The sequence below is a fragment of the Gallinula chloropus genome (genome assembly GCF_964237585.1).
Source record: "Gallinula chloropus genome assembly, chromosome: 1".
NCBI lineage: Eukaryota > Metazoa > Chordata > Aves > Gruiformes > Rallidae > Gallinula > Gallinula chloropus.
In genome coordinates this window covers 207014175-207042163 of record NC_140085.1, presented here as the reverse complement: position 1 = coordinate 207042163, position 27989 = coordinate 207014175, and the positions used below count along the sequence as shown (strand labels likewise).

The following is a 27989-nucleotide window of genomic DNA, read 5'->3' as shown; positions in this document are numbered from 1 at the left end:
GTGAGGGATGTCCCGGTGTTAAGTCACTTCGAGGTGGATGAGGGTCTGGGGACACGCGTTGTGGGGATGGACACAGTCACCTCGGGGAGTGGGGGTCCTGCCGGGGAGTGGGGGTCCTGCTGGGAAAAAATCATCACAGAGTCTTAGGGCTTGGAAGGGAGGGACCTCAAGAGATTATCGGGTCCACCCGCCCTGCCAAAGCAGGTTAAATCCTACGTTTCACACTACTTTGTACGCCAAAATGACTGCCCGCGGGCAAGCACACCTTCCTTACGTAAGTGCAGGAGGGAAAAAGACAATGGTGTAAGGAAAAGCAAATAAACCACGCCCTGTTTGCGTAGGGAGCTGCCTTTGCTGGAGCCACAGCGTGAGGAACACGCGTCGCTCAAAGAAATCGCGGGCTTCAGGCTGAGAGTGTGCTCTTTGTACACACCCCTGCGGGGTATGCACCGTGCCACGCTGGAAAGAACTACGCATAATTTTTCATTCATATTTTCCCAGTAGTTACTTTCAAAGGTAATTTCAGTAATGCAGCAATTGACCATACAAAGATGTAAGAGCAGCTTTAGAAGCTAGTTTATCATGGTCTACGTTAAAGAATCTTCCTTGTTCTTAGGAAACTTGTACCCCCTAGCTCTTCTAAATAGAAAGCGTAGAATAACTTTTCCCTTTGTATTATTTCCTTTGTATTACTTCCTACAAAGAGCCAGTACACATGTGAGAAGGGATTCAGAGCACCTCCACAATCCCTCTTCGTAACCTCCTCTGCGAGTGTATCTACTCCATCCCTGGCAGATGTTTGCTTAAATTCTCAGGAAAAACTTACACCCCTCTCTATTACTGCTAGGGAGCACCCTCTGTTTGCTCGGGGAGTGGAACATGTTACCTGTGGCGGCTGTGGAATCTCCTGCTGCTGAATATTTTCAGTGGTTGGACAAACACACATAGAGAATGATTGGTACAAAACTCCATTCTGCCTCGGTGGGAGCAATTGTACCCAGTCTCTTAACTGCACTTCCTCAGATGACAAAGTGTGATTACATGAAACCCCTTAATTTAGAAAAGAGAATGTGTTCATTCAAACACACCTGTAAAAAAGCCCATTAAATTAAATCATTTTTAGTTATTATTTTGTTATTAGGCTTCAGTGTTTGGTCCAGTATAAAATAAAACTAATCAGTTAGGGGGTTTTGTCAGAATAAAATCATAATACAGATAACAGCAGGAAAAAAAAAAAAAAGAGTAATTCATTCCTCCTAACAAAACTGACCTATATGTTCACAGATCAAGCTGAGACTGATAAGAAAAGCAGTGCAGGAGAGAAATAACTACTCTGCTGTTAGCATTTCAAGGTGCACTGTAGGAATTACAAAACTAGCCAATTGAAAACACGTTATGAAGATATTTATTAATTTTTTATTTATCACATTCTTGTATCTGTTAAAATCTTTCATGCCATATTTAACTCAATTACCACAATATGCTTTCTTTACTGTGCCATTAAAGAAGCACATAAGATTTTAGAATAAATCAAATCAAGGATATTATAAAAGACCTTTTAGAGTATGCAACAAGCCAAAGAGATTCATGTAAAAAATTGAAATTAAAGTAATTTTAAGTGACAGGTAAGTAAAATATTAGATACATGTAAAGTCAAGGCACTCTAAGACCAATTATTTCCATAAAGTGTGTGACTATCAGAATTAGAATAATGTAAGATGTGTCCTCAATTTAAAGATTTTATGCAAAAGTGCAAGGAAAGGTAACTCTGCTATTTAAGTATGACGTGATTAAATATTTCAAGTAGAAAGAGACTTGAAGTGGGTGGACTCTGCTGCCCAAAGGAACATGAAGCTGGGGCAGCTCAAGACTCACTGAGCATAGTGTACAGAGCGTACTCCCACCAAAAGAAGATTCAGTGTATCCCATACTGAACCACCAATCTCTGCCAAGGAACAAGGGGAATCTCCTCTGAGGGCATCCCATGGTGGCTTCTTCACTTGAATCATGTAAAACTCTTGAAAACTTGCTTCTGTTTATTGCTTACAGATACTGTGTTGAGCACCAATCTGACTGTTGATCACAACCTCACCACTGAAGTTGGAAAGCTTACCAAACTAGAGATAGGTTATGCAGAACAGGGACTTCTCCCACCACAGGAGACACACCAAAAACAACAGAACTAAGCAGCACCTGCTCTGACTCCTTCCTGCAGGATTCTTGGCCATTACAGTTTCGTTTAGTTTCCCTAGCAATTGGTCTGACTGTCCAGGGGAAGATCCTGCTGCAACATCTCTCAGTCCAATTCTCTAAAACCCAACTAATTTTAATTTTCTTGCATAACGTGCATTACTTCCATCTACTTCTTGCACTGAGTTTTCCCTGTGTGTTTTTATACTTGTCCCAGTAAGCCCCCAAGCTGCAAATTGATGGAGGCTGTAAAAAGGTTCTGGAGGCGTATTACTTACTACCTGCTGGCCCTGATTTTATGCTGTTCCTTATATATTCATTGCTGGATTTCCCCATGAAAGCAATAAAATATAGCATGACTGCTGTCAGCATACAGTTATAAAACCTGTCTATAAACATTTTATAAATGTATTTTACCTTCTCTCAGGACAGGATTAAACTAAAAATATTTTTTTCTTCTACCTATATTTCAGTTTTAAGTAATGCACAAATATACTATGGGTACTGTACCTGATTTTGGAGTGCAAACATTTCCTTCCAGTTAGCAGAAGATGTATCAATTCTCTGCTGAATCTTTTCTTTTTCTGTTGTTCTGAAGGACCTTGATTGTTCCTGGAGAGGATAATGTTCACTAAGAATCTTACAAACACTGCCCATGCAGCTACTACATCATGATAGAAAGTAATTACATTTAAAAGTTTAAAAACATCCTCTTTTTAAACAGAAACCTCTTTTTCATGTTGAAAAAGTTTCATTCTCTCTCACTTAGTAAAAGTATTTCCACAAACGTGCACTAAAGCTGGAGAAAGCTCCTGTTTAGGAGCATTACAAGGAATGTAATTCAGAGTTAGCCATTTTTTCCTCTTTTTAATCCAGAGCTAAATTTGACTCTGGAGATGTTATCACCACTTGTTGGCTTTGATTTTTACACTGTTTCTTAAGCATAATGGATTGCTCATGAAAGGAACAAAAGGGAACAATTCCTAAATCAAAGACAACATAATTATTTACAAAACATTCAGCTCAGGGGAGGATTGAAGATAGCTTTTCCTTCTAATCATACCTTACCTTAAATACCACACCTGATTTTGGAGTTCAAGAATTTTACTCCTCATTACCAAAGTCTTTCTGAATCTTCTGTGTTGTCGTAAGACAGAAAGACTGTTCCTGAACAGATAAACTTATGTTCCTTAAGAATATTCAGAGAATCACAGATTGTATTAGGTGGGAAGGGACCTTTCAACATCATCTAGTCCAACCCCCCTTGGAATAAGTTGGGACATCTTCACTAGATAATGCCACTCACAGCCCCATCAAGCCTGACCTTGAGTATCACCATGGGCCTCCACTACCTCTCTAGGCAACCTGTTCCAGTGATTTTCTTCCACCCTGACCCATACCACTACTGCTTCATGATACAAAGTAATTCCATGTAAAAGACTAGTGAGGAACAAGGGTCAGAATTCAGTGTAAGCTTTCTTGCTTTGAAAAAGCATAACCTTAAGAACAACCAAAGAAGAAGAATGCTTTCTGTGTTTCAGGTTCCAATATCTTGAATGGGAAGCAGCCCCAATACCAGCCTTATCACGATCTCTTTTGGCTGGACATCCAAGACCCTTGAAACACGAGCGTTAAAGGCATCTTTCATTAGAATCATAGAATGGTCTGGGTTGGAAGGGACCCCAAGGATCATAGAGCTCTAACCCCCCTGCCACAGGCAGGGACACCAACCTCCAGGCCTGGATCTACACAAGGCTGCCCAAGGCCCCATCCAACCTGGCCTTGAACACCTCCAGGGATGGAGCATCCACCACCTCTCTGGGCAGCTTGTTCCAGCACCTTACAACTCCCTCTGTAAAGAACCTTCCCCAACTATCTAATCTAAACCTTCCCTCCTTTAGCTTTAGTCCATTCCCCCTTGTCCTGCCATTATCTGCTCTTTTAAAAAGTCAAATCCCCTCCTGCCTATAAGCTCCCTTCAGGTACTGGAAGGCTGCAATGAGGTCCCCCCACAGCCTTCTCTTCTCCAGGCTGAACAAGCCCAGTTCCCTCAGCCTCTCTTTGTAGGGCAGGTGCTCCAGCCCTCTAATCATCCTTGTGGCCCTCCTCTGAACCCTCTCCAACAGTTCCACATCCCTCTTGTATTGTATTAGCTGAATGCAGCCTGGATTCCAACATGACGTGTAGCACCTGGTATATAAAAGACTACTGATAGAAGACTTACCGTGGCCATAAACTTCTTACTAGGACTCCTTTTAAAAAGAACCACATTATCATGCTGAGGTGCTGCCTTTTTCTCACACTCCACCTGTTGCAGTGCATCACAAGATTTTGGAGTAACTTGTGTTTCAACCGTAGTCATTTTGGATATTGCACACGTGGCAGGTGAACCAAGAAATCCTAAGCCCTGCACTGGTGCAACATCAGGAAACAGCAGGTTTTGTGCCTCCAAAAAGCCGGGGAGGGAGAGAAGGAGGAATAGGAAGTGGAAGAGAAGTCTCAGGAACATCCGCCCAAGCATCTGACTTTTTAAGTGCAGGCACCTGAAGTGAATTTTGTTGAGTCAGATCAAGTCCTCCTCCTGGCTTAGGTTTAAAACCCTGTAACGAGGAAGGTTCACCCATTCTCAGCACCTGAAAGTCATATGGTGCAGGTGACCCTGTTCCAGAGCATCTCTTCATGGGGACACTACTACCAAAACCAGAACTTGATTTGAGACTGCAAGTGCTCTGTTCAAGTCCAGAAACATCCGCCAAGCCCTCTGCCATGGCTTTCGGTGAGGTCCTGTTCTGAAAGACAGGAACTTCAGATTGACATTGGAAGCTTTCAGGTCCAGGTTTCTCACTCAGGCAAGCAGCTGAATAAGAACCACCTGGTGCTGGGGGCACACCTGTAGAGTTAAATCACAAGGAAATAAAATAATTCCAGAATTAGTACGATAACTTTTTTATTTTTAATCAAAACACTATTTCTTACTGTATTTTGTGCATTATCATTATCCTGTTATTCATATGCTCAAAATGAATGTAATATATTAGTGAAATGAAAATTTTCTTACCTTACACTGCAGAAGCTGAGAGTTAAATTTGTCTGTGAGAAATGTGTCCAGAGAGGTATTTGATATTATTAAACCAAAATAAACCTATACAAAGCCATGGACTGATATGCATAGAAATTCATTAAACTAAAAGGCTAAATGTCACAGGAAAAGAGGAATCATCAATGGCCTCCAATAACAGGGTACAGATTAGGAAAAATGGGCACACATTATGACAACAGATGATATTCTTTTAATGGGGAAGGACAAAAGACTGTCCCAAAATATTTCAAAATCTTATCTGGGAGATTATTAAGATATTGTGATTTTAACCTTAAAATTTTATGATTGCAGCCTGCTAGTTGTGTTCAACAAAGCAAGAAAATCTTCTCTATTACACTGAAATATTTTCTATTTGGCATTTTAAAGATATACTTTTTATTTCTGATTATCAAACCTCATGTTCTGTTTCATTCTCATGAAGAATCCCATCTTCATAGTCACTAATGAAAGCTCTTGCTGTAAGTTTGTGCAGCACCTAGAAGGAAAACAAAATTGATGAAAAAAAGAGTAGCAACTTTTTAAAAATACATGTATATTCTTCATTCATGAGGTCGAGCTTCAGGCAGTTAGCTTCCATAATTATACAGAATCCCATTTTCTAAGGCAGGGTCAAGCTGATTTTCCATTTGAAAAGCAATCACAACCTGCACCCAAAGTACACTTTTATTTCACTTAATTTCAGAAAATTAAAAAACAAACAGGTTTTTACTTGTTGCACATATTGTCTCTAGAGTTGAGGGTGAGGAAATAAGAAAGTAAATCAAACCTGTGAAAAACAGAAAAATCCCACCAAGCCATTTTTCTCAGCTTGAAAGAGCCAACTAAAACAGGTAGGAAGAATGCCCCTTCTGGGTGTACATATTTTTCTCCAGTGGCAGTAAACAGAGACTGGACAGCTGCTTCAAATTTAAAACCAACATCTGTACAGGTGAAGTACATTAATCCTGTTGGTCTAGAGTGTTCAACTCTAAAAAAACCCATTAGGTCTACCATAGCCAAGTAATTTTTGATCTGAGGGATTGTACAAAGAAAATGGAAATAAACTGTACTAACCAGATATTACTTTTATGATCTAAACCAGTCTTTCATGGAAAAGAAAAAAACCAATTTTGGTCTCTTCAATATGTTAAAGCTAACAAAGAGAGGGGGCTTTGTGGGGGTAATATGGTAAAGTTCAGCTGTGTTCCAGTTCCAATTTCCAAAATATTCCCACTGGCTCATTTTTGGAAGAATATGATAGATGCCAAAGACAGTCATTTCTGAAGGTAAAAACCCTCTTAGGTAAATAGTTACTTTTTGCGCTAAGGTAAATTGGTAAAAGAAACAGGTAGGAATCCTCAGAGTTCATATAACGCATCAAGAATAACTAATTTGTTTCTAATTTTGATCCTGTTTTAATCATTTTGCCATTTTGGTTTACACCATTCACAACTTACTTTTTTTTTTCTTTTTAACTGCACCTGGAATTTGTAGTACAGTCATTTTTATAAAAGCAAAAATTCACTATGGCAAGTGAGTACATTGCTTCTGTTTGCTGATTTTATTTGCCAGTAGTAGGGCACGTCCCTGGGAAGCAACTGTCCTTATGGAAACCAACATGACCGACATGTCCTTGGAAACCAGCCCACAACAGCAGCTTTCAAAGCAGATTACACTAAATAGGGAACAAAATCATTCCTCGCAGCGGGGAAGGGGTGACAGTTGTATCAGAGTTATTATTGAAGGATGATACCTGTTAAGATTTACTAAATGGTTCTTTTTTAGCTTGCTTTCCTTTTCAAAATGGGTCTTGTGCTTTCTTCTGCATAGAGATGCCTTCATGTCATTGTTACTGAAGCAGGGGGAAGGCTAGTAACACTTTACTGTCTCTTCTTCCATACATTTCAAGAGAAGACAGACTAGCAATGATGAGATCTTCCACACAGCATCAATTTACATGGCAGAGAATGCTGTAGCAGCTTCTTCAGAGAGGTTGCCTGAAGAACAGCCAATCCAAGGATAAAGCTAGAGCCCAAACAGGATGCCAAATGAAGCAGCAGCTCTGCCTATTCTAAGAACCTTAAGTTTTGTGCAAGAAAGCACAGAGAATGGTGCCTTCTATGTTAAACATCTACATAAAACAGCTTTCCTTTAAAAGTCTGAAAACTGAAAATCTGTGTTAAAACACCAGAAGCAATAATAAAAGTGCAAGAGCTGCTGAAAACAGGGGGTTCAACTCCTTCAAAAGAGCATGAAGGAGCATGTTTAAAGCAGCTGGTCTCACTATCACATGTAGAAATAATGTGGGAACTCACTGTTCCTGTTGTCTTCTGTAGTTCAGTAGTTGAAACCACGGTCTCTAATTCATGTTTGTTTATTACTGCTCCCAGGGTGGCCTAAAAGGAAAAAAAAAATAGTACTGTTTCCTTCTTTCTCATGCTATGTTACCAGCACACATGCATGCTGTTCTGTCTCCCAAATATGACTCAAAAACATAGTCTCTGCATGTCTTGGATTATAACTATTTCCCCTTAAAACAAGGGGACAGTCCAAGTGAAGGAATCCTGTATTTAGCAAAGCACAGTGCAAGGAACAGTAAATCAGGTAACTTTTTCCTCTCTGCTTTTGTGGGATAATTACTGGAGGTAGTTTACTGAAGAGAATGTACAGTGTTAGGAAAACTTTCAGGGTGGAATGTGGTTGATATGCAAGGAGTCTGTTTCATACACAACATAACCTGCAACCTTAGATGTTGGCAACACCGGGGGAGCTTGGTGTGCTAACTCCAAGAGAAAGCAGCACAGAGGGTGGAGTGGAGATACCACAGTCAGGCTCTGTGATAACACCACAGAGACGGGAACCTGATGGTACTGATGATACTTTGGAACTGATAAACTGCATAGTTATTACCATGAGCCAGCAGTTTCTCATTTTTTTGGTTGAAATCATGTCCTTTGGTTGAACCTTGCTCATTATAATCTCATAATACTACCCAAATATGCCTCCATTCCCAAAGGCTACCCACCCCCAAGGTACAATCACTCCTCACTGAGCATGTGCTCTGAATTTCTTTAAGCCTTTACCTTTAAAAGCAAAGAAAGAAAATCTTACACCAATCATAGCAAAGGTATGTATGCCTAGAGTCACTCAAGTTCCACCTAACAGTAAGTCTAAAAATGGCTTGAGAGGGATATTAGGGAAGATACCATTGCAGACAAGTTGGGAGGACATTGCTGACTTCTGGGATCAGTTGACAGGCTGAACCTCTCTTCCCCCTACAGGGATGCCTATTGGGTGAGATTCAAACACTTGGCTATACCAAGTGCCTCCCTGGGAAACCTGGAAATCTCTCATGGAGTTGCTTCCTAATGTAATACATCTGCAGTTGGTGACACTATTCATATTCTTGGTGCTTGCATGTACTTTGCAGACAGTGTATTTATTACCAGCAATCCAAAAGAATCTGGACTTCTGTTGCTTCAGTTAACTGCACCATTCATTAATTTAGCCACAAAGAGTTCTCATTGGATGCAATCAAATTCTTTAAGTATGGCTGTTAGTCCACTGACCCTGACTAGATTGAAGGGGCCTCCCTTGTACCTTGTACTTGAGATTCAACAAGGGATAGGCTTGGAGAGGAGTGGCTTGAGAGCTGTCTGGAGGAGAGAGACCTAGGGGTGTTTATCAACAGCCAGGTGTGTGCCCAGGTGGCCAAGGAGGCCGATGGCATCCTGGCCTGCATCAGGAGCAGTGTGGCCAGGAGTAGGGAAGTGATCCTTCCTCTGTACTCAGCGCTGGTGAGGCCGCACATGGAGTACTGTGTTCAGTCTTGGGTCCCTCACTACAAGAAGGACATCAAGATGCTTGAGCACATCCAGAGAAGGGGAATGAAGCTGGTGAAAGGTTTAGAAGACAAATCTTACGAGGAGTGGCTGAGAGAGCTGGAATTGTTTATTCTAGAGAAAAGGAGACTGAGGGAAGACCTCATTGCTCTCTAGAACTACCTAAGAGGTGGTTGAAGTGAGGTGGGGGTTGGTCTCTTCACCCTGGTAGTGACAGGACAAGGGGAAATGGTCTTAAATTGCATCAGGGGAAGTTTAGGTTGGATATTAGGACAAAATTTCTTTACTGAAAGGGTTGTTAGATATTGGAACAGCCTGTCCAGGGAGGTAGATGAATCACCATCCCTGGAGGTGTTTAAAAGAAAAGTAGATGATGTACTTGCTGACATGGTCTAGTATTGGCTCTAGTAGGGCTGGATAGATGGTTGGACTCGATGCTCCTAAAGGTCTTTTCCAACTGTAACTATTCTATGATTCTATGATTAGTGCCTCTTATCATGACACTTCAACATACTGAATGCAACTGAACTTATAGTGCCAACTTGGGTATCACCCGAAATCCAGCTTCCACAGCCCCTCTGATATCTGAGAACAATCTGGAAAGCAAGGGGGTTTATTTTCTGTCAAACTTCTCTGCCCTTTAATGCAACAACCTAATAGAGGAAAATCAAATAATGACCATTAAATAGCAACTTATGTTTAGCAATGAAAAAGAAGCCAAGTACATGCAGCGTAGAGGATATATAATACAATATAACGTTTCTTTTGTCATTGGTTTATGTGTGAACTTCTATCCAGTAGTGCATGTTTTATTCCAGTCTTACCTGAGTACAGTGAGGGATGAATCCATAGACAAGAAGTCTTTCATTGTTAAATAAAGACTGTATTTGGGCAGGATCTTGCATGGGCTCTGGTGCACCTGTATTAAACTGTTGCCATTTAATAGAGACTGAACTGCATCCTGGAGAAAATATTCTAGATACTTGGCTCTGTATCTGTGCAAGGAAACAAAATAAATTACCCCTGTTTGTTAGTAGGTTTTTAAAAGAAAACATAATCTATCAATAGAAAACTCCCATGTGCACAGAACTAATTTTTTCCTTTTTTTTTTTTTTTAAACCAACTAGAACAAACTGCATACTATTACTCATAAAAATTAGTCTAATGTTTGGAGGTAATAAGGAGCACCACTCAGCCATGGTTGTACTGGCTTCTGGAATAATGAGACTTCTTTTAAATAAAAGCTGAAATTTGAGACTAAAGTTTCTATTCATCAGGGTTGCCAAACAGCCTGGGGAGCATGGCCTGCTATACTTAGCACCATCTCCTACATGTGAACTCTGAGATACCTGAAGAGTTCTGTACATCTCCATGGCCTGCTCTGGATAGTTCTGCATGTATCCCTCACATGACTGCCAGAAGAGGAGGAATCTGTGCTTTCATTCATTCCTCCAGGCAAACATGTCAGATTCTTGCCCCACTGCAGCACTTTCTGTACTGTTACTGTTCCAGAAGGGACCAGATTTAAGGCATAGGACAGAGCTATGACACATAACTATAGAGGGAGACTGGATTGCCTGAAACTCCTCAATGCACCAACAGTCAAAATGTTACAGGACACAGTTGGTCAGGATACATGAACAACGTGGATTGACTGTAACATATGACAGAAGTAAAGCCATATTTTTCCATTCAGAGACAATTACTTATATAGCTTGACATTTTTTAAACTTCTTCCAAGTTGGTGGTATTGCACTTAGAAAGAAAAGTACAGGAGGTATCTCAAAAAGAATAGAAAAATAAAATAAGTCATGGCTTGCTTTTTTTTTTTTACACATGCAGAGACCAATGTGAATGAGAAGGTAGGGCAACTGCAGTGAGAAATGGCAGAGAACTTAGTAAAGAACTAAGGGGTCTCTACAGCTCTTATACCCCTTCCTATAGCACATGTGTTCCTATTGAAAATAAGGCAACTTTATAATGTTCAAATTAAATACTACTCTGTCTCATTTACTATCAATTCATATTTAAAATAAAATAAGGTTTCATGCACAAGTATCTCTCCTTCCACCTTCTATCAAATGTTTCTTGAACTGTTTTATTGTGATAGCAAAGATATGCGATCCCGTGAAAAGCAGCAGTTCCCACTGGGAGATACTGAAGATCCACAGCATAAGAAATTGATATATCAGACAGATCACATACTGAATATGATAAAAATTTATAAATGTACCTTTGTCTCCCAGTTATACTTTGATTTTGGGTCAAAGTATTCAAATGCTCCAGCACCATATTGAGATAAAGATCTCAGCATGTGTCGATTTGCTGTGGAACTAACAAAAAACCCTTTATGCAATTATTGAATTAAATTGTTCACCTGATACAATTTCTAATCATTTTTTTTAATTAACACTGCAAGCTTATTGAATCTGTATTTTTAAATTCTATCCCTTTTTCAGGGGACAGACCAACTGCAAGCAACTGAGCCACTTCATGTGCTGTTGTATTACAGATTTCCTAACAACATGAGGAGAAATTACATGGTACACAAGTTTTTACATGTCACTGTGCAGAGCTGGGCAGAGAACTTCACTCAGTTTCAAACACCAGTAAGACTGCGTTAAAATGATCTTGAAATATTTAACCTCAATCTCAGCAGAGCTATTTACCATGGACACAAGCATCTTACCAGCCAAATCTGGTGTCAGCAAGGGAACGTTACCATCTCTACCCCATGGATACACTTGTCAGCCTGATAGAACAGCAGGCTCTGCTCACCTACAGTCTGGCTGCTGTGAAACTATTTCATACATATATATAGAAATGAGAGCCCCATAGAGCATTAAAGGAGAAAATTTAAGCAGATGAGAATTCTTCTGGGCAAGAAGCAGACCAGTATGTCTCAAATCCTTGTCAGACAGGAAGTAGACTCATTCCTCAGCAGGACCATACGCCTTAGTGACCTAATGAATCCTCACCAAAAACTCCTCAAGGTGAAATGAAATAGTACAATTGTATCTGTGCTAAGAGCACGTAACATCTGGGGTATAATGTTTACAGCTCTTTTTAAAGTCTTTTTACAGATTTTTGCTGCCTTGTACAACTCTGTAAAGTACAAACCTTACACTATTTTTTTCATTTACCTGCAGAGAAGTAACAGAGACAAAACAGATGTAGTATTCTCTATTAATTCAGCCTTCTAGAAAACTCTGTCTGCACAAGAGCATGAACCACAGTGAACTTCTCTTTTACTTTACCAATGTAACATGTTAAATGCAGATCCTGCCTACTGAAAGCAGGCTGTTGCACAGTGGCACATTAATGTTAGTCGTCAGGAGGAACCATTAACGTTGTGCCCTGTCTGACTGCCAGCACTGTGGTAAGCCACTGCCATGCATAGTTCCATCCTATTAATAACCAAATCAAAGATGGTAAATATGCCAAACAGGAATGTAAATATGTTGGAAATAGTGACAGTGTGCTGCCAATGGACGCGTACCGTGTCACAGGAGCTATAGTGAAGGTGTAATTAAAAACCCCACATCGTCCTTGTACAATAATGGCCTGGGTTCAGCTAGGATAGAGTTAATTTTCTTTCTAGCAGCTGCTGTAGTGCTGTGTTTGAGATTTAGGATGAGAGCAGTGCTGATAACACACTGATGTTTTAGTTGTTGCCAAGCAGCCGATGACTTTTCAGCTTCTCATATTGCCCTGTTAATGAGAAAGCAGGGACACCCAGCACCCAGGAGGCTGGGAGCCCACTGCTCAGGGCTGAACCACCACACTCCCTTGCTTCAATTCTGTACCCCCACCCTGGGGGAGAAGCGAGTGTGTGGCTGTGAGGTGCTCAGCTGCTGAATGGGACTAAACCACAGCAACACAATCCTCACCGCTGTTCTTTATTTTGATGTATCCTTGCCAACCCTCCCAGGATATGGGCAGGACCTCCCTGGCCCTTTCCCATTTATGCCTCACAACTTACAATATGTAAGTGTGACCCAGGTTAGCGTTTTTTAAAGTTCAGTCATGTGCATGTCCTTCCAGTTTGTTGTTATTGAAAACAGTCAAACAATGGATTGCGCACTACAGTGCATTTCAGTGAGGTCTGGCTTGTTCCTCTAGCACTTACTTTGTGTAAGTACCTTACAAACAAAATGGCAATTAAAAAATAAAATTATACAGCTATTAACACTGCATTCAAATTGCACTATTAAAATGAGACTATAGCAAAACATGAAATACAAAGTTTTGAAACTCTAACTCTTGTACTTCCCAATTAAACTCTTAAATAGTAAAGCTGTCATCATGAGGAAAGGTATGAATAGGTATGACCACCTGGACATGGAATTAATGTTACTGTAGGTATCTGACCATTGAAAATTCTTACATAATCTCCATTCCATTATTAAAGGCACATAAACATTTCTACATTTACTCTAAACATACATATATATCTTTTACACAGTGCACTCAAAAATCTGACAGTTCTCAGCTCATTAACACTTTGAATATATGATTTTAAACAAGTGCAATTGCCAGTTAACTTTGTACTTACCCAACACCACATGTGAATAACCTTGTATGATGGACATTGTTTTTCACAATCTGGAAGGTCACACCCTCATTCTGAATGTGTCCATCTGATATAAGAAGAATGTTACGGTGTCCTTGAGAAGGAAATAGCAGGCTTAAGTAATGTAAGGTCTTCCATAAATCAGTGCTTCCAAATGTTGCAGTAGCAGACTGAAAAGTTAAATATTAAAATTTTAAGTTGAATTTGTTTTTTCTTTAAATAACATAATAATCACAGAATCACAGAACTGTAGGGGTTGGAAGGGACCTCAAGAGATCATCGGGTCCAACCCCCCTGCCAAAGCAGGCTCCCTATCTCACATTACACAGATAGGCATCCAGACGAGACTTGAATATCTCCAGAGAAGGAGACTCAACCACCTCCCTGGGCAGCCTGTCCCAGGGCTTTGTCACCCTCAGTGGGTAAAAGTTCTTCCGCATGTTGGTGCGGAACTTCCTATGCTCCAGCTTACAGCCATTGCCCCTTGTTCTGTCCCCACAGACCACTGAAAAGGGGCTGGCCATTTCCCCCTGCATCCCAAGTCTAAGATATTTATAAACACTAATTAGGTCCCCCCTAAGCCTTCTTTTCTCCAGGCTGAACAGACCCAGCTCACTCAGCCTTTCCTCATAGGGGAGATGTTCCAGGCCCTTAATCATCTTCGTAGCCTCCTCTGGACTCTCTCCAGAAGGTCCCTGTTTTTTTTTTTATACCAGGGAGCCCAGAACTGGACACAATACTCCAGGTGGGGCCTGACCAACGCAGAGTAGAGGGGGAGGATCACTTCCTTCAACCTGCTGGCCACACTCTTCCTGATGCATCCCAGGATCCCATTGGCTCTCTTAGCCACCAGTGCACACTGCTGGCTCATGGCCAACCTGTCATCAACGACATAATAATGTATAATTTAATATTTGTTTCATTGTACATGACTCCTCATTTTCAAATATAAATGATTGCTTCTCAAGTTTTATTTCCTCTTATTCTTCTATAACTACTATTAAAGATAGGGCTTAAGATCCATCTAATCCTGTATCTTTTGGCTCAGGCAAAAGGCGTAGGCAAAACAGACAAGAAAAAACGGTAAACTTCTACATTATTTTCAGAGCTTTCATAGAATCGGAGGTTTGGGTTTTTCATCTAGACTGCTAGATCTAAAAGATACTTCCACCTTTTAATCTGCCTGACCCACTTTCTGAACTGAATTACAGTTTAGCCTCTACATCAAGCATGAAAACAAGTTCTGCTATTTATTATGCATGAAAAGGACTGTTTGATTTTTGTTTTAAATCTGCTGACTGTTCATTTTGCTGAGTGTCCTGTGACCCTTAAGAGGTAAGAAACAGCAAGTAAGTATCCCCCTTTTCCTCTGTTTATCCTGGAAAAGAGATTACTGTGTAAGGATTCAACATTATTACTTACTGCAATAAACTCCTTCAGTGATGCCAAATCATTTACCATGTTAATTGAAAAAGAAGACAATTCTGTGAAATCTGGCAATAAAGATTCATATTAGCATTCTGTGAATAAAGTTTGATATTACAAAGCATTAATATATTAAGAATGTAGTAACAATATGGAAACACTTGTTTTGTCTGGATTATCAAAGCAGAAGTACTCCATACTGCCACATATTTCTGGTTGCAGTTCAGTGTATTACATTGGTTTGATAATGAAATGCATGAAATTCATCCATGACAAGGGAGTATAAGGTGACTCTCAGGTCAAATGGAAATAGAGAAACTCACTTGTGCCAAATTTGACTACGTTCACTCTTTGTCGAACCCAAAGTAGTTCCAAAGCACATAAAGCAATCTGCTTTGCTTGGTGTAGGGCTGAACCTTCCATAGAATTGGAGCAGTCTAATAAAATAATGATTTCATTGGCCAGCTGCTGTTCTTCAAATGCTGTTTCAAACTCTGGTTGGAATACAAGCATGCAAGCCTATAAAGGGAGAAACAAAATAATCAGTACATGCAGTGGATAAATACTGTTTCATTAGAAGTGTACCCAAGCATCTTAATTTTTCTTATTACAGAATAAGCAGGCACAGCCATATTACAAAGTTCTAACAAATGTTCATCATTTAATGCCCCAGAAGTCCAACTTCCCTGTCCTTTACCTATATGCCAGGTCTGACATGAAAAACTGAAAATGGAATTTTGTGGTTTCATATTCCTGTGTAGTTCATTGTTCTGCAAACAGCATTGGATTCTCTTCAAGAAGTTAAAAAAAAAAAAGGAAAAAGGAAAAAAAAAAAGTATAATCATTACTGCAACCATCCATTTGTGAGAAGTACCAAAATAAAAAAATATGTAAACCAGAAGTGCATCCTGTCCTTGCCATGAACAGAGGTGCTATAAAAACCAAAGGCTTTCAAAAGTAGAAGAATTTGAAGGTATGAAAGTGCTTCCAATAAGGAAGAAAAGGCTTGCTATTTGGAACACAAATAGGAATCTCTTTCACCTTTCCTTGGGAGAATACAGAAAGAAATCCCTAAAAGAATACATTTAAACTAACAACTCTGATTAAAAGGAAGAACAATAAAAGACATCATTGTAGGAAGGAAAACAATCTTGTCTGCCATTTGTCTTTAATCAATTTCAACATTGGATTGACAGATTAAAACACCAAGACTTCACGTTTCATCTCTGCAGCATTTTATCTTATTGAAAAAAGAATTATAAAAAAGGAGCTGAAAATAACTGAAAGTGCCAAGGACTTCACAAAAAATATGGGAGAATGAAACAGCTTCTAATAACCAAGAATCACGTGTTTTAAAATAGACTTAGTTTTAAATTTTTTTCTCAGACAAGGAGTTACTGTGCATGAAGGTAAAATGGTTGAATTGACCCTTCCTTTCCTACCAAACCTTTTATTAATGTTTTCCAGTGTTGATAATGTGCTCATCTGTGACATCACCACAGCTGGACTCTGTTTCTGATCCAGACTGCTAGAAGTGCTGGCTACGCCTTTTTCACTTATTAGTGAAAAAAAAAAAAAAAAAGAAAGGTTCTAATGCCTTTGGGAATAACCACAGCAGCAGTAATAACTACATCAGAATGCAAAATCTTCTAGGAAGGCCAAATGCCTTAAAATAAACCACTGACAGATTCTATGGACATTTGTGTGTAAGTTGTGAACACAGCCCTAAAAATGTATTTCTTTTTAATTAGAACAGCGATTGCATGACTCTGAAGCTACTTAGTTCCAGCCTCACCCGTGATTTACTTGGTCACTTCCACTGCAGCAAATGCAACATCTGTACTAAATACTGTAGTCATATTACAGTGTCACAACAGATGGAAAAAAAGTGTTTTAACAGACATCACTGGACACTGTGTTGAAACATTTTACAAGGCAGAGGATAAAACAAAAGCAACAAGATTCTGTACAGCTGAAAACAAAACTCATTTCTTGGAGAATACCCAGCTTAATAAACCAGATCAAATTACTACTGTCACGACGTGAAATTATTCTCCATTTTTCACCCATCAAAACAAAGCTGTTTCTGTTTATTATGTTTTAGAATATTCAGTATTACCTCATGAACAGTACAAGTTATGCAGTACCTCACTCATTTTGTTGGGATGTTTCTCTACCCACATTCGAGGTAGGTAGACCTGAGAAATCCAGATATCTAGAACAAAGCCACTAACGTCCAAGCAGCTGTTCTCCATGGTCTGAATTACAGCCTTGCAGTCTGTTTTCTAGGAAAGGGGGGAAATAGGCATTTAAATATTTATTTAATAACAATACAGTGAATATTATTTGCTTTGTGAGGATAGGGAATGACGACAGTGTATTTAATAGGGGTAGTCCCAAAGGCTTTTGCCAAAAAGGTCACAGAAAGTTAACAATACACAGGCTCTATTTACATACATTCCTTAAAACATCATGCACTTTTCTGAATGTATTTTTACATAAGAAGACAACCACACCAGAAGGGCTTCAGGCACAACAGAATTTTTGATCTGAGGGAAACAGAGGACCAAGTTATTTGCAGAATGAGCAGGGCAGAAAGTCAGACAGATCTGGCACAAGTGTTTCCTAGGAGAAAAGTTTCATTGCAAATACACAGCAGAACTGCCAGGGCAAAGGCACAGTTACAATGCAATTCATTTACCTTCATTTTAAGTTCATGTGTGCAACTATGTATGTGTTCAATACTTGATGGCATCTCAATAGACATAGTCACAGAAACCTCACTAAATAAAGAAAAGAAAAAAACAACTGAGTGGCAGGCCAGCAAAGGTGATTTTTATTGCCCATGCCATCACATCTCCATGAGAAGGAACTATGTTTCCTGTTTGTTTTATTTCTTTGAATGAAAGTGGAGAATAGTGAACTAGTGAGACAAGTCCTGTCCCTAGGGTGCCCAAGGAATAACCCTGCTGATTCACTATGGGTATTCACTGTGTAAAAGGTTAGAAGTGATCAAGAGGTCATTTGACATGATCTCCTCTATAACATATTACATAATATTTTAGCCAATTATCACTTCATTTAACCTAATGTTTAATTTCTAAAACAATGCTTCATAATAGAGAGACAAACTGGATTTCAGAGAAGAAAAGTTCATAGTTTTCCCTGTCTTAATTGTTCCAAACCTCACTGCTAAAACTGCATGTCTGTTTTTCTTAAGTTCAGCCTTAATTTCCAGACTTTGCTTCTTCGTTTCGGTCTGTAATGACACTAAAAAGCAAGTTGGCAAGTGCTATCACACAAGATACATAAAATATACTTTATAATGTCATGGAATCACATTGCAGATGCAGGTCAATGTGAGTGGATTTCAGGCTGGGGTGGTGATGGTGGTGTTAGGTTTTGTGTATTCTATATTTTGGTTTGCTTTCTATTTTTTAAGGTCTTCTGATGGGCATTTTGCCAATTTCAGTCTGTCTTGCCGTGACAAAGTAAAATGATCTTCTCACTTCACTGCTTCTTGGTTTGCATATTTTGGGACTGCATCAGCTGTTCTTGCCACAATGGATGTTTATTCCAGGTTGTTGACTCACTAGGTGAGTAATAACCTGAGTTACTGGCAGTTGTGATATTCCAGGATTTAACCTCCCAAGACGTATATGTGTAGGGCTGCAATCATTTCACCTACATGTAAGCCTTGGATTTGTCAGTCTTGCAGCATTTTTGTTACATGGGCCCACTTTAACACATATTCTTGACTACTGTGAGTCCTAACCTCAATTGTTTTTCATGTACCATGAATCTGTGTATTTACTGCATATCATAAGAACAATCACTTCTATTTGCAGCCACATCCCCATTATCCTTAAGAGGCTTGTGGATAAAACATGCAGTACATATGCACAGCCCTAAAGTATCTGCAGAGAGAACCAGTCTCCTGCCAGAAAAACATATTGTGTTATTAATATAATACTAACGAGTTTTCAGCTAACTTGGACATCTTTGTGCTGCTCTCTCTAGAACGTGAAGCTGCAAAGAGTGAGAGATACACGATCTCCATCATCACACAATAACTATTCTTAAGTGTTTCCCAATTCTTATTAATATTTTCTAGGTTCCCTTAACATTAAAAATTAAATTGTGTTATCATTTTAAATACCTTTTCCACAACTGGATGTTAATTTATTTGTGATATATGGGAGATATATGGCATCAGCTCTTTAGCTGATCAGTACAATATTGCCACTAAGCAGTAGGAATTGTACTGAACAAAAAATTAATAATACGAAACACTATTTCAAGTTAAATATAACTTTAGAAAATTATAACACATGAGGGGTTCTGCCTGCACAGAAGAACCTAGCACATGGTCATGAAGAGCACTTTTCATGGGTTTAATATGGAGATATGCATAGCATTAAGTTTTGACACCTTCACTGCTACTACTACCTGCTTTACCTACCCTGGTTGAGAATGCAGAAATACTGGGAATATAGCTATAATACTCAGTTTCCAACAAGTCTTACTTTACCAGCAATTTCATAGTTTCAGCTAACTATAAACTTTTATTTAAAATGCAAATGAAAAGACAGGCTAAAAGATTAAGTGAAAAAGATGAAGATCATGGTCCCATTAAATTTTGTGAATTGGGAATTTATATATAACCCTTAATAAAAGATATGTTTCTCAAACAAAACCAAGCATTTAGTGAAGTGTAATAATTAGAAGTTATTCCCCTATGATATATATCTATTTAAGCATAACAACAGATTATAGTGAAGAGTGAAATTAAGTTGGTTTTCTGATAACGTAATTTACCAACAAATATTCCATAGAAATAGAAATTTTAACTTAATCATTTCACATCTTGATAAAATAAAGCAAATAATATATAATGAAAGTGACTTACTTTTTCTGTGGTTGTACTTGTTTAACGCAAACCTTTTTTAATGTATCCTACAATGAAAAAGAAAAACAGCCAGTTATGAAGTATTTTTATGTCATTCCTGACACTTACTGCGCTGGAGCACCTTTCTCTTATCACTGTGTTGGGATTGCTTGGAACCCTCTTTACTTCTTTTAATCATTATCTGAGCATCACAGCAGCTAAAATTCAGATGAACCTGTGCATGTCTCTCCCAAGGACACAGAGAACTTCAGAACTCAGTATAACTCAGCTGTGAAGCAGAAGGCACGATTGCTGAACAGTAAGACATGATACAGCTATATAATCTCACAGGGACTGCGACCATAAGGACCATCTCAGGCTCTTTGCCAACATTTAAACATGGAGATGACCTCCCCTCCCACCTAGAGAATTCAGGAGCCATCAAGGGCATGAAGAAATGCCAAAGAAACGGATGAGCAACCTTGTCCCTGAAGCAGAGAAGGATAACAGCAGAGAGTTCAGCAGATGCTCAGTTGCTGTTTCATGATGGAGATAATACAATGTCTTTGCAAGCCAAAGGAGGAGCAGCAGGACAGAAACAGCAGGTAACTCAAAATATGAGATCCAACACGTGCCAACTCATGTCAACTTTCTAAGTCCTGCAGAAGCAAATGCATCCTCAGAGACAGTTAGAGGCTTTCTGCCAATCACAGCATTCCTAAGTTTGTGTTCAATTTGCTTTATGACAAGAATGGTTACAAACAATTATCTTGCAATACAAGAAAAGAAAACAATCATGAACTTACAGAAGCCTCTTGTGTAACTCCAGTCCCCTAGGCACAGAACTTTTGCTTCAAAACAAGAAGATGCTATTTTAAGGTTCTATTTTGACAAACCTGCATGTTTTCATTTAATGCTTTGTCCTGTTGCCATGGTGACACAGAAGCAGGCAGATGAAAGGTGATACAACCATGCTGAAAATTCAGTTCAGTGATATAGGTCATTTTGATCACAACTGTAGAATTTGGAGGTAAGTTTCCAACACTTATTACAAAGATATCCTAAAAAAAACCCCAAACAAAACTAGCTTTAATGATATCATTAATTATTGTTTTCCAAAACAGTAATTTTATTGGTAACAGAAATTACTATTTGGTTTTGGTGAAGTGTAAGAGAAACTACCTGAAAGAGAAATACCTGGTTTATGTAAACCCTGGTGCATATTTAAAGAAGCAATAATTGTTTTAAAAAAATTATCAAATGTAGGGTCCAAATAAGTTGTCATAAAAAAAGCTTCCCAACAAAGACATGATTCATCAAAGAATTTGTAACTGAACATCTGCAAAATTCTCAACCACGATATTCCACATACCAGTGCATCCTGGTCCATTAGATAAGCTCCATGACCCTGACTGATAGCTTTCCGATACTCCCTACGTGCTTGTTTCTTCTCTTTAACCTATGAAAGAATGTTCCAAAATCAGTCATTTCATCTCTATAGACAGAAAACATAACCATTGTTCTTTTAAATGGCATGACTTCCTTGAAAAGGCAGGTGCTGGACCTTGTTCTCACTAACAAGGACGGGCTCGTTAGGGAGGTGAAGGTCGGGGGCAGCTAAGGACAAAGCGACCATGAAATGATAGAGTTCAAGATCCTGGGTGGAAGAAGCAAGCCAAAAAGCAGGATAGCTACCCTGTATTTTGGAAGAGCAAACCATGACCTAAAGTTTATCTGATATCTTTGCAGAGCTGGAACTGTCAAGCTCCGCGCTTTTGCACTGCCTACAATAGAAGTCACCACTGCAATAGGTCTATTGTATTAGTTTCAAGCCAGTAAGGACTAAACAAGAAGGAAATACAGAACAAAAAGAAAAAGAAGTCTATTTATATGAAAGGGGTGTTTGGAAAAGCCTATGTTACTTCTATTTGTATAGTATCCATTTTCTACTGACAGAATTTGTCTCCGAGGTGGCAGATCACATCTGACTTTCTCACATCTCCTTTTCTGTTTACTTCCCACATGTCATAACAAAACTCCAGCAATTCCTCATTCCTCTTTGCTGTCATTCTTACTGTCCCTTGTCATCTGATCATTTCTCGTTTATGCTCTGTACCTCTGTTCTCTGCTTTGATGGACTAGGTCACAGAGCAGATGCCACTGGAGAGTAATTCTTTCAATAGGAAACCAGACAAAAATAAAACAAACAAACAAACAAAACCATCCAAACACTGAAAAGCAAACAAAAAATCCCCAACAATTCCTCATGAGAGGAAAAGTTGTTCAAAAGAATCAGACAGCAATAGTGGTGTCCAAATAGTTTAAGCACAAACTCATTTGCAGACAATTCTTTAAACTGCTTTTCTCTCCTGTTTTCCCCTGCTTTCTTTTCTAAGGCTTTAGCAAACACATATGAAAACCATTATTGATTTTTATGAAGCTACTTTGGCACTGGAAACCCCTGAATATAAATCTCATGCAGAGACAGACACGTGACAAAACCCAGTAAAGCCATGGGCAAGACTGCTCCGGACAGGATGCAGTTGAAGGGGGATTACATCCCAGGATTGGGGAAGACCTGTGATTTGACAGAATGTGTTCTAAGATTACATGTACTAAAAAACATGGTGGGCCCTTATTTTAGCCTGGTTGACTACCTTTTATTAGTTAATTTTCAGACAGAATGCCAAGTTCTACTGTATTGATTGATACTGGTGACAGCTAATTTATGTTGTCTAACTAAGGTCAACACCAAAACAAATACACTTCCAAAGACCTTTAATCTTCCTAGGTATTCCTCACTGCCTTATAATTCATCTGGCAAAGAGATCACCAAGAAGGTCTTTTAAAGTGAACAGAATGTGTACAGTGCTGCAGAAAATTTCTCTACAGTGGCAATTTGATTACACATAGGCAGAAAACAGATTTAGAAATAAACCAAAGCTTTGCACTGACCAAAGAGATTTTGACATTTGTTTGACTACACATCTCTAAAAATAACTGTTTCCACTCAGTTTCAGGACTTTTCTTCATTTAAGATTGAATTGCCTTTTTTTTTCCAATTAACTATACACTAAATAGCATTTTGACTAAAACACAATTTAACAAATGGACAATTTTTGGGGGTCTGAGTTATGGAAAAGTGCTATAAATCATAGAATCATAGAATGGCATGGGTTGGAAGGTCCTCCAACTTGAGAAATGTGGAGTCCCAGAGCCCATTGGCTGTGTTGGGGCAAAGAAGGCATTAAACGTCTCTGCTTTGTCTATGTACCTGTTAGTAAGTACTCTCATTGAGTAAGGGACCAATGTTCTCTCTGGTCCTCTTTTTGTTGTTAATGTATTTGAAAAACCCCTTTTAATTGTCTGCCACAGTACTGGCCAGCCTCAGCTCTACCTGAGCTTTGGCTGCACAGATTTTCTCCCTACAAAGATGATCAGCATCCCTGTAATCCTTCCACACTGCCTGACCTTTTTTTTTTTTCCCCATCTAAGCTCTAGGAGAAGGTCTCTGTTCAGCCAAGCCAGCCTCCTGCCCTGCCTGCTTGATTTCTGACATTCTGGAATTGCCTGTTCCTGTGCTTTTAGAAGGTGGAACTGAAAAAGTGATTGTCAACGTATATTGGTTTTCCTGGGTGCCTAGGAGTGTAAGGTTATTTTAAAACCTGATGAGGATGACAATTTCAGTGTGAGGACACTATACAGTGCACTGAGCTCTTCCTATCACATATGAATGAGCTCCTCCTCAGCATGTCACAGGCTTTCTAAGATTTCACAGCCCTTCAGTGGTAAGTGTTCAGTGTGAGCTAGAGGACCTTAAGAATCATAGAATCATAGAATGGTCTGGGTTGGAAGGGGCCCCAAGGATCATAGAGCTCCACCCCCCCTGCCACAGGCAGGGACACCAACCTCCAGGCCTGGATCTACACAAGGCTGCCCAGGGCCCCATCCAACCTGGCCTTGAACACCTCCAGGGACGGGGAATCCACTACCTCTCTGGGCAGCCTGTTCCAGCCCCTCACTACTCTGTAAAAAACTTCCCCTTAATATCTAATCTAAACCTGTGTGGGTTCAGAATCCAAAACCAATGCCCCCCACTAAGCTAATCTGAAGCACTGCACCCAATTTAGATTTCTCTGAAAGGCATTCAGAGGGTACTTACTCCTCAAAACCACTTTGAGAACTTGACATAAGGCAGCTCTTGACAACCAGATGATTTGGCTTAAAATCGCACTGCTGCTCCAAGCCAAACTGCTAAGGCAGCCACACTGCTTACACCACAGGGACTGGCACAAGGACAACATATGCTTGTGAAACAAAATATTCAGTCATGAATTAATTTTACCTCTGACTCTCTGGATCCCAGTACACCATGTCCCCATCTCATCTGGAGGGTTAGTATCAGTGCCACAGGTAAGGATTTTGGTTTTAGTCCATTCGTATTTCTGGAAAAGCTGCTTTATGATGTTAATTTTCCATAGTGGCTCAAGGCCAATTAAGTTTATTTGTCAGATAACTGGACAAAGCCAACACTCTACAATACTTGCCCCCGCCCAAATTCATCCTGGACTCTGAAGATGAGGCAGAACAAGTAAGAAATTACTTGTTTAAAAATACTGGGGAAGGAAAGCAGTTCTTGCATTAGGCAAAAATTCTGATATTAAGTGTCCTCTCACTTGGGGAGAATATTTAGAGCAAAAGTGGCCTTCCTCCAACTTAACGAGAGCTCCCACACTGACTAAATATTCAGATTAAAGTGTCCTCCTATTTCTGTACAGAAACTCCACCTACATCAAAGGCTGCAAAAAGGAAAGCAGATGCTGTTTCAACTACTTGTGTTCATTCAGCAATTCCTTTTTTTTTTTTTTTTTGGCAATATGTGTGAGCAAACAAGGAAACATCAGAACAGTTTCTTGACTAGTTTTGCAGGACTAAACCCAAAGAATTTAATTACCCAATAGATCATGGGTGGAGAGAGAATAAACAAAGAGACAGTAAAAATGCAGAGGAAACTCTTAAACAGCACTGACAACAGCACTTCACAAGCTAATATAAGATATAGTTTGATTCATTTATCAGGGAGACAAGTCTTTAGCAATGATTGGGATAAGGTTTCAGATAAAAACCCAATAAAACCACATTAACCTGAGGCAATTTTAGGGTGAGATTTCTACTACATTTAAAGAATTTATGTTCTTTCTCTATCACCTATTTGATTTTCAATGTATGCAAGTAAAGTTGTGCTTCAGTGCAGTTAAAAAGGCATCACATGGCCACCTACTGTGGAATAATTTAAATTATTAGCTAAAAAGTAAGTAGTAGTCAAGGAGAGATCAACATAATTCATTTGAATTTGGGATTTCATGAAAACTCAGACAAACAACACTATCAGGCACAATCTTATACATGTCTGTATAATTTTATCTCAGAATAGTAATCTATAGAAGAGCCAAAATCATGTACTGCACTGTACACCTGACAGAACTGGCAATTCTGTAATAGTAATATATGTGTTCAGGATAGGCAGACAGCAGATCAAAGGGTGCCTGACATCATTATATACCTACGTTTTTTGGCTTGTTTTGGGTTTTTATGGCATCAGCAACGCTAATGGAAGTACTCTCTGCTCACACAGAAGAACCACCTCACACGTTTTAACTAAGAGGTTTTCATAAGATACAACGTTATCTGAGGTGAGGAACAAATCTTTTATGAAGCAGCCTTGTTATAACTTGGGTCTGTGGGAAACCATACTTTTAAGCAGCACTACTTTGTGGTATAAAGGCTTATATAAAGCTTCTTTAATAAACTTTGTGTTGAATCTTGTCACAAACAAGATAAACTGAGGCATATATAAGGGCAAACGTGCCACTGTCAAAGGCTTTAGTAACAATAGCACAGATCTGTGCACTGCCCCCTCTTCACTAGAGCTCTGTGAGCACTAGATTTCCCAATATATTCTCTAAAGCAGATTCTGGATTCTGCTGAAGTATCACCAGAAGCTGTCTCCTCAGAAACTAATGAGCTCCTTTTGCACAGCCAAACCAAAAAATTATTAGAAGGCAGAAAAAAACATAGAACCAATTATAAGCATTGGCTCTGCCTATACACCCGTATCTTAACTAGAAAACAACAGAAGCAACTGAAATTAGTAGCTATGTGGTGCAAAACTCCACAAAATTATTTTATATTACATTTGCTTATGAAAATCAGGCTGCTAAGAACTAACAGAAAAGAACTATTGTGAGAACTGATCTGTAAATAAACTGTAGGTCAGTCAGTAAGCAGAAAGGAATGCGTACACCTGAGGGATCCATTTCCCCCAAGTCAGTCTGCAAAAAAACCTTTCCTTCTCTGTTCCCAGCACAAGAGGTATTAAAATGCCCTGATCCTGCTCCTCTCTTTAGATTTGGAAGGTGACAAACCATCTACACCCACTTGCTCAGGCCACTGCCCTCTGTGAGGGACCTTCCTGCTTCCCCAACAATGTGCGACACAACTGGAAAGCATGGGCGCTGTAGGTAGGAAAGGCTATGACACCTGCACACCTCTCTGTAAAATGCCAGACAGGACAGCAACCCAGTCAAAGAAATAAATAACAAACAAGATGCAGTCTATTGCCCAATAAGAGACAGTAACCCTCAATGCACTTGGAAGGAGGAAATGCCACTGTTAAAGCACAAGTGAACTTTGGGATACCTGACAGAGAGCAAGAAACTGAGTTTAAGCCTGTTCAAAGTCTGTTCCCAGAAGTTCTTCTTACCCTTGAGTGAAGAGTCCGTTCTCTTTCATTATTGAAAAATACCACCACTGAATAGTAGCCTCTCTCCTCCTCTTTCTCCAGAGAATAAAACTTCTTAAAGAATTTTATCAGCGGTTAGCTTTACTTTTTGAATGTCAAAACTTACTATTCTGATTTTGAATTTTGGAAAACTATTGCATTTAGTCTGTGTGTCGAGAATTAATTAAATGCTTTTAATACTGGAATACTGTGTTACTGCAGCACCAGATAAGATCGTTACACAAAGCCGACCTGCTGACAATCATCACTGGTTGAACCCTTACAATTTTAACTTCTGTTGGTGGAGATCTGTGAGGCCCCAGTAGCCTCCAAAGGATTTCACACAAGGCTGCATTCACGATCAGACCACAAACTCACACCACTGTTAGCAACGGCTTCTATTTTCAGCACAGAGTTAGCCAAAATGATTGTCCAACAACACAGGATAACCTATAGCCCCATAAGGCCTTCAGCATGCAGGTAGACAGACAACAAACCTCCCCAGCAGGCTGTGCTTTAACAAAGCCCAAGGGCAAACCCTCGTGTTCTCTGGCACAGCAGCTGATCGGTGTTAAGGCAGAGCCCGGTCTGAGGAACAGTTTTGTCGACAACGTAACTGGCAAAATGAAGGTGCAAGAAAGATGATGGGAAGTTTAGAGGAGGGAGCCCTGTGGAGCTACAGAGCACAACGGCAGCAACTGAAAGGATCAGCAGGCAACTGAAGGGGATGTATGTCCTGGGTTTGCACAGCCTAGAGCTCCGCTCTGTACCTGCCCACAACAGCTGCAAAAACAGGCGACATCGTGACTTACCACAAGTTCCTGCGGTGTGATGCTCTGCCACTTGCCGGAGATTAGAGGAAAGAACCCTAATCTCGCTCGGGAAGGCAGGGCACGCCTAAAGCACGAAACATCAGACAGCCAGGGGATGTTTTTTGCCCCTTTATCTTCCCAGCACACTAGAAGTCCAAAGCCTCAGCTTGCGGAATGGCCCGCGGACAGCTCAGCTCTCCCCACTTGCCGTGTCGCGACAGCGCGGGCACGGTCTTCCGGCCCCTGAGGAGAGGCGCTGCCCGGCCAGAAACTCCGTCCCCCAAAAGGGCCACCAGCGGCGACGCGGGGCGGACCCGGGAGCCGCCTCTACCTGTCCTCAGGAGCGCGGGGCAAGCCCGGGTACCTGAGAGGATCCCCGCCACTTCTTCCCGCCCCTGG

At 39.9% G+C, this 27989-nt stretch overlaps 1 protein-coding gene across 1 annotated transcript; it reads right to left on the bottom strand.

Annotated features, from left to right (window-relative positions):
• Nucleotides 1-23: 23 nt before the first annotated feature.
• PARP4 (poly(ADP-ribose) polymerase family member 4) lies at nucleotides 24-27580 on the bottom strand (the record flags this gene model as incomplete). Its single annotated transcript, XM_084260184.1, has 20 exons — nucleotides 24-116; nucleotides 2701-2802; nucleotides 3273-3357; nucleotides 4415-4442; nucleotides 4637-4979; nucleotides 5685-5765; nucleotides 7585-7665; nucleotides 9936-10106; nucleotides 11345-11444; nucleotides 13667-13854; nucleotides 15107-15177; nucleotides 15433-15628; nucleotides 17257-17394; nucleotides 17811-17892; nucleotides 20019-20065; nucleotides 20894-21058; nucleotides 21370-21456; nucleotides 26761-26853; nucleotides 27276-27366; nucleotides 27549-27580. The coding sequence occupies 20 exons, from the start codon at nucleotides 27578-27580 to the stop codon at nucleotides 24-26; spliced, it is 2274 nt and encodes a 757-aa protein (XP_084116310.1).
• Between the last annotated feature and the right edge of the window lie 409 nt (nucleotides 27581-27989).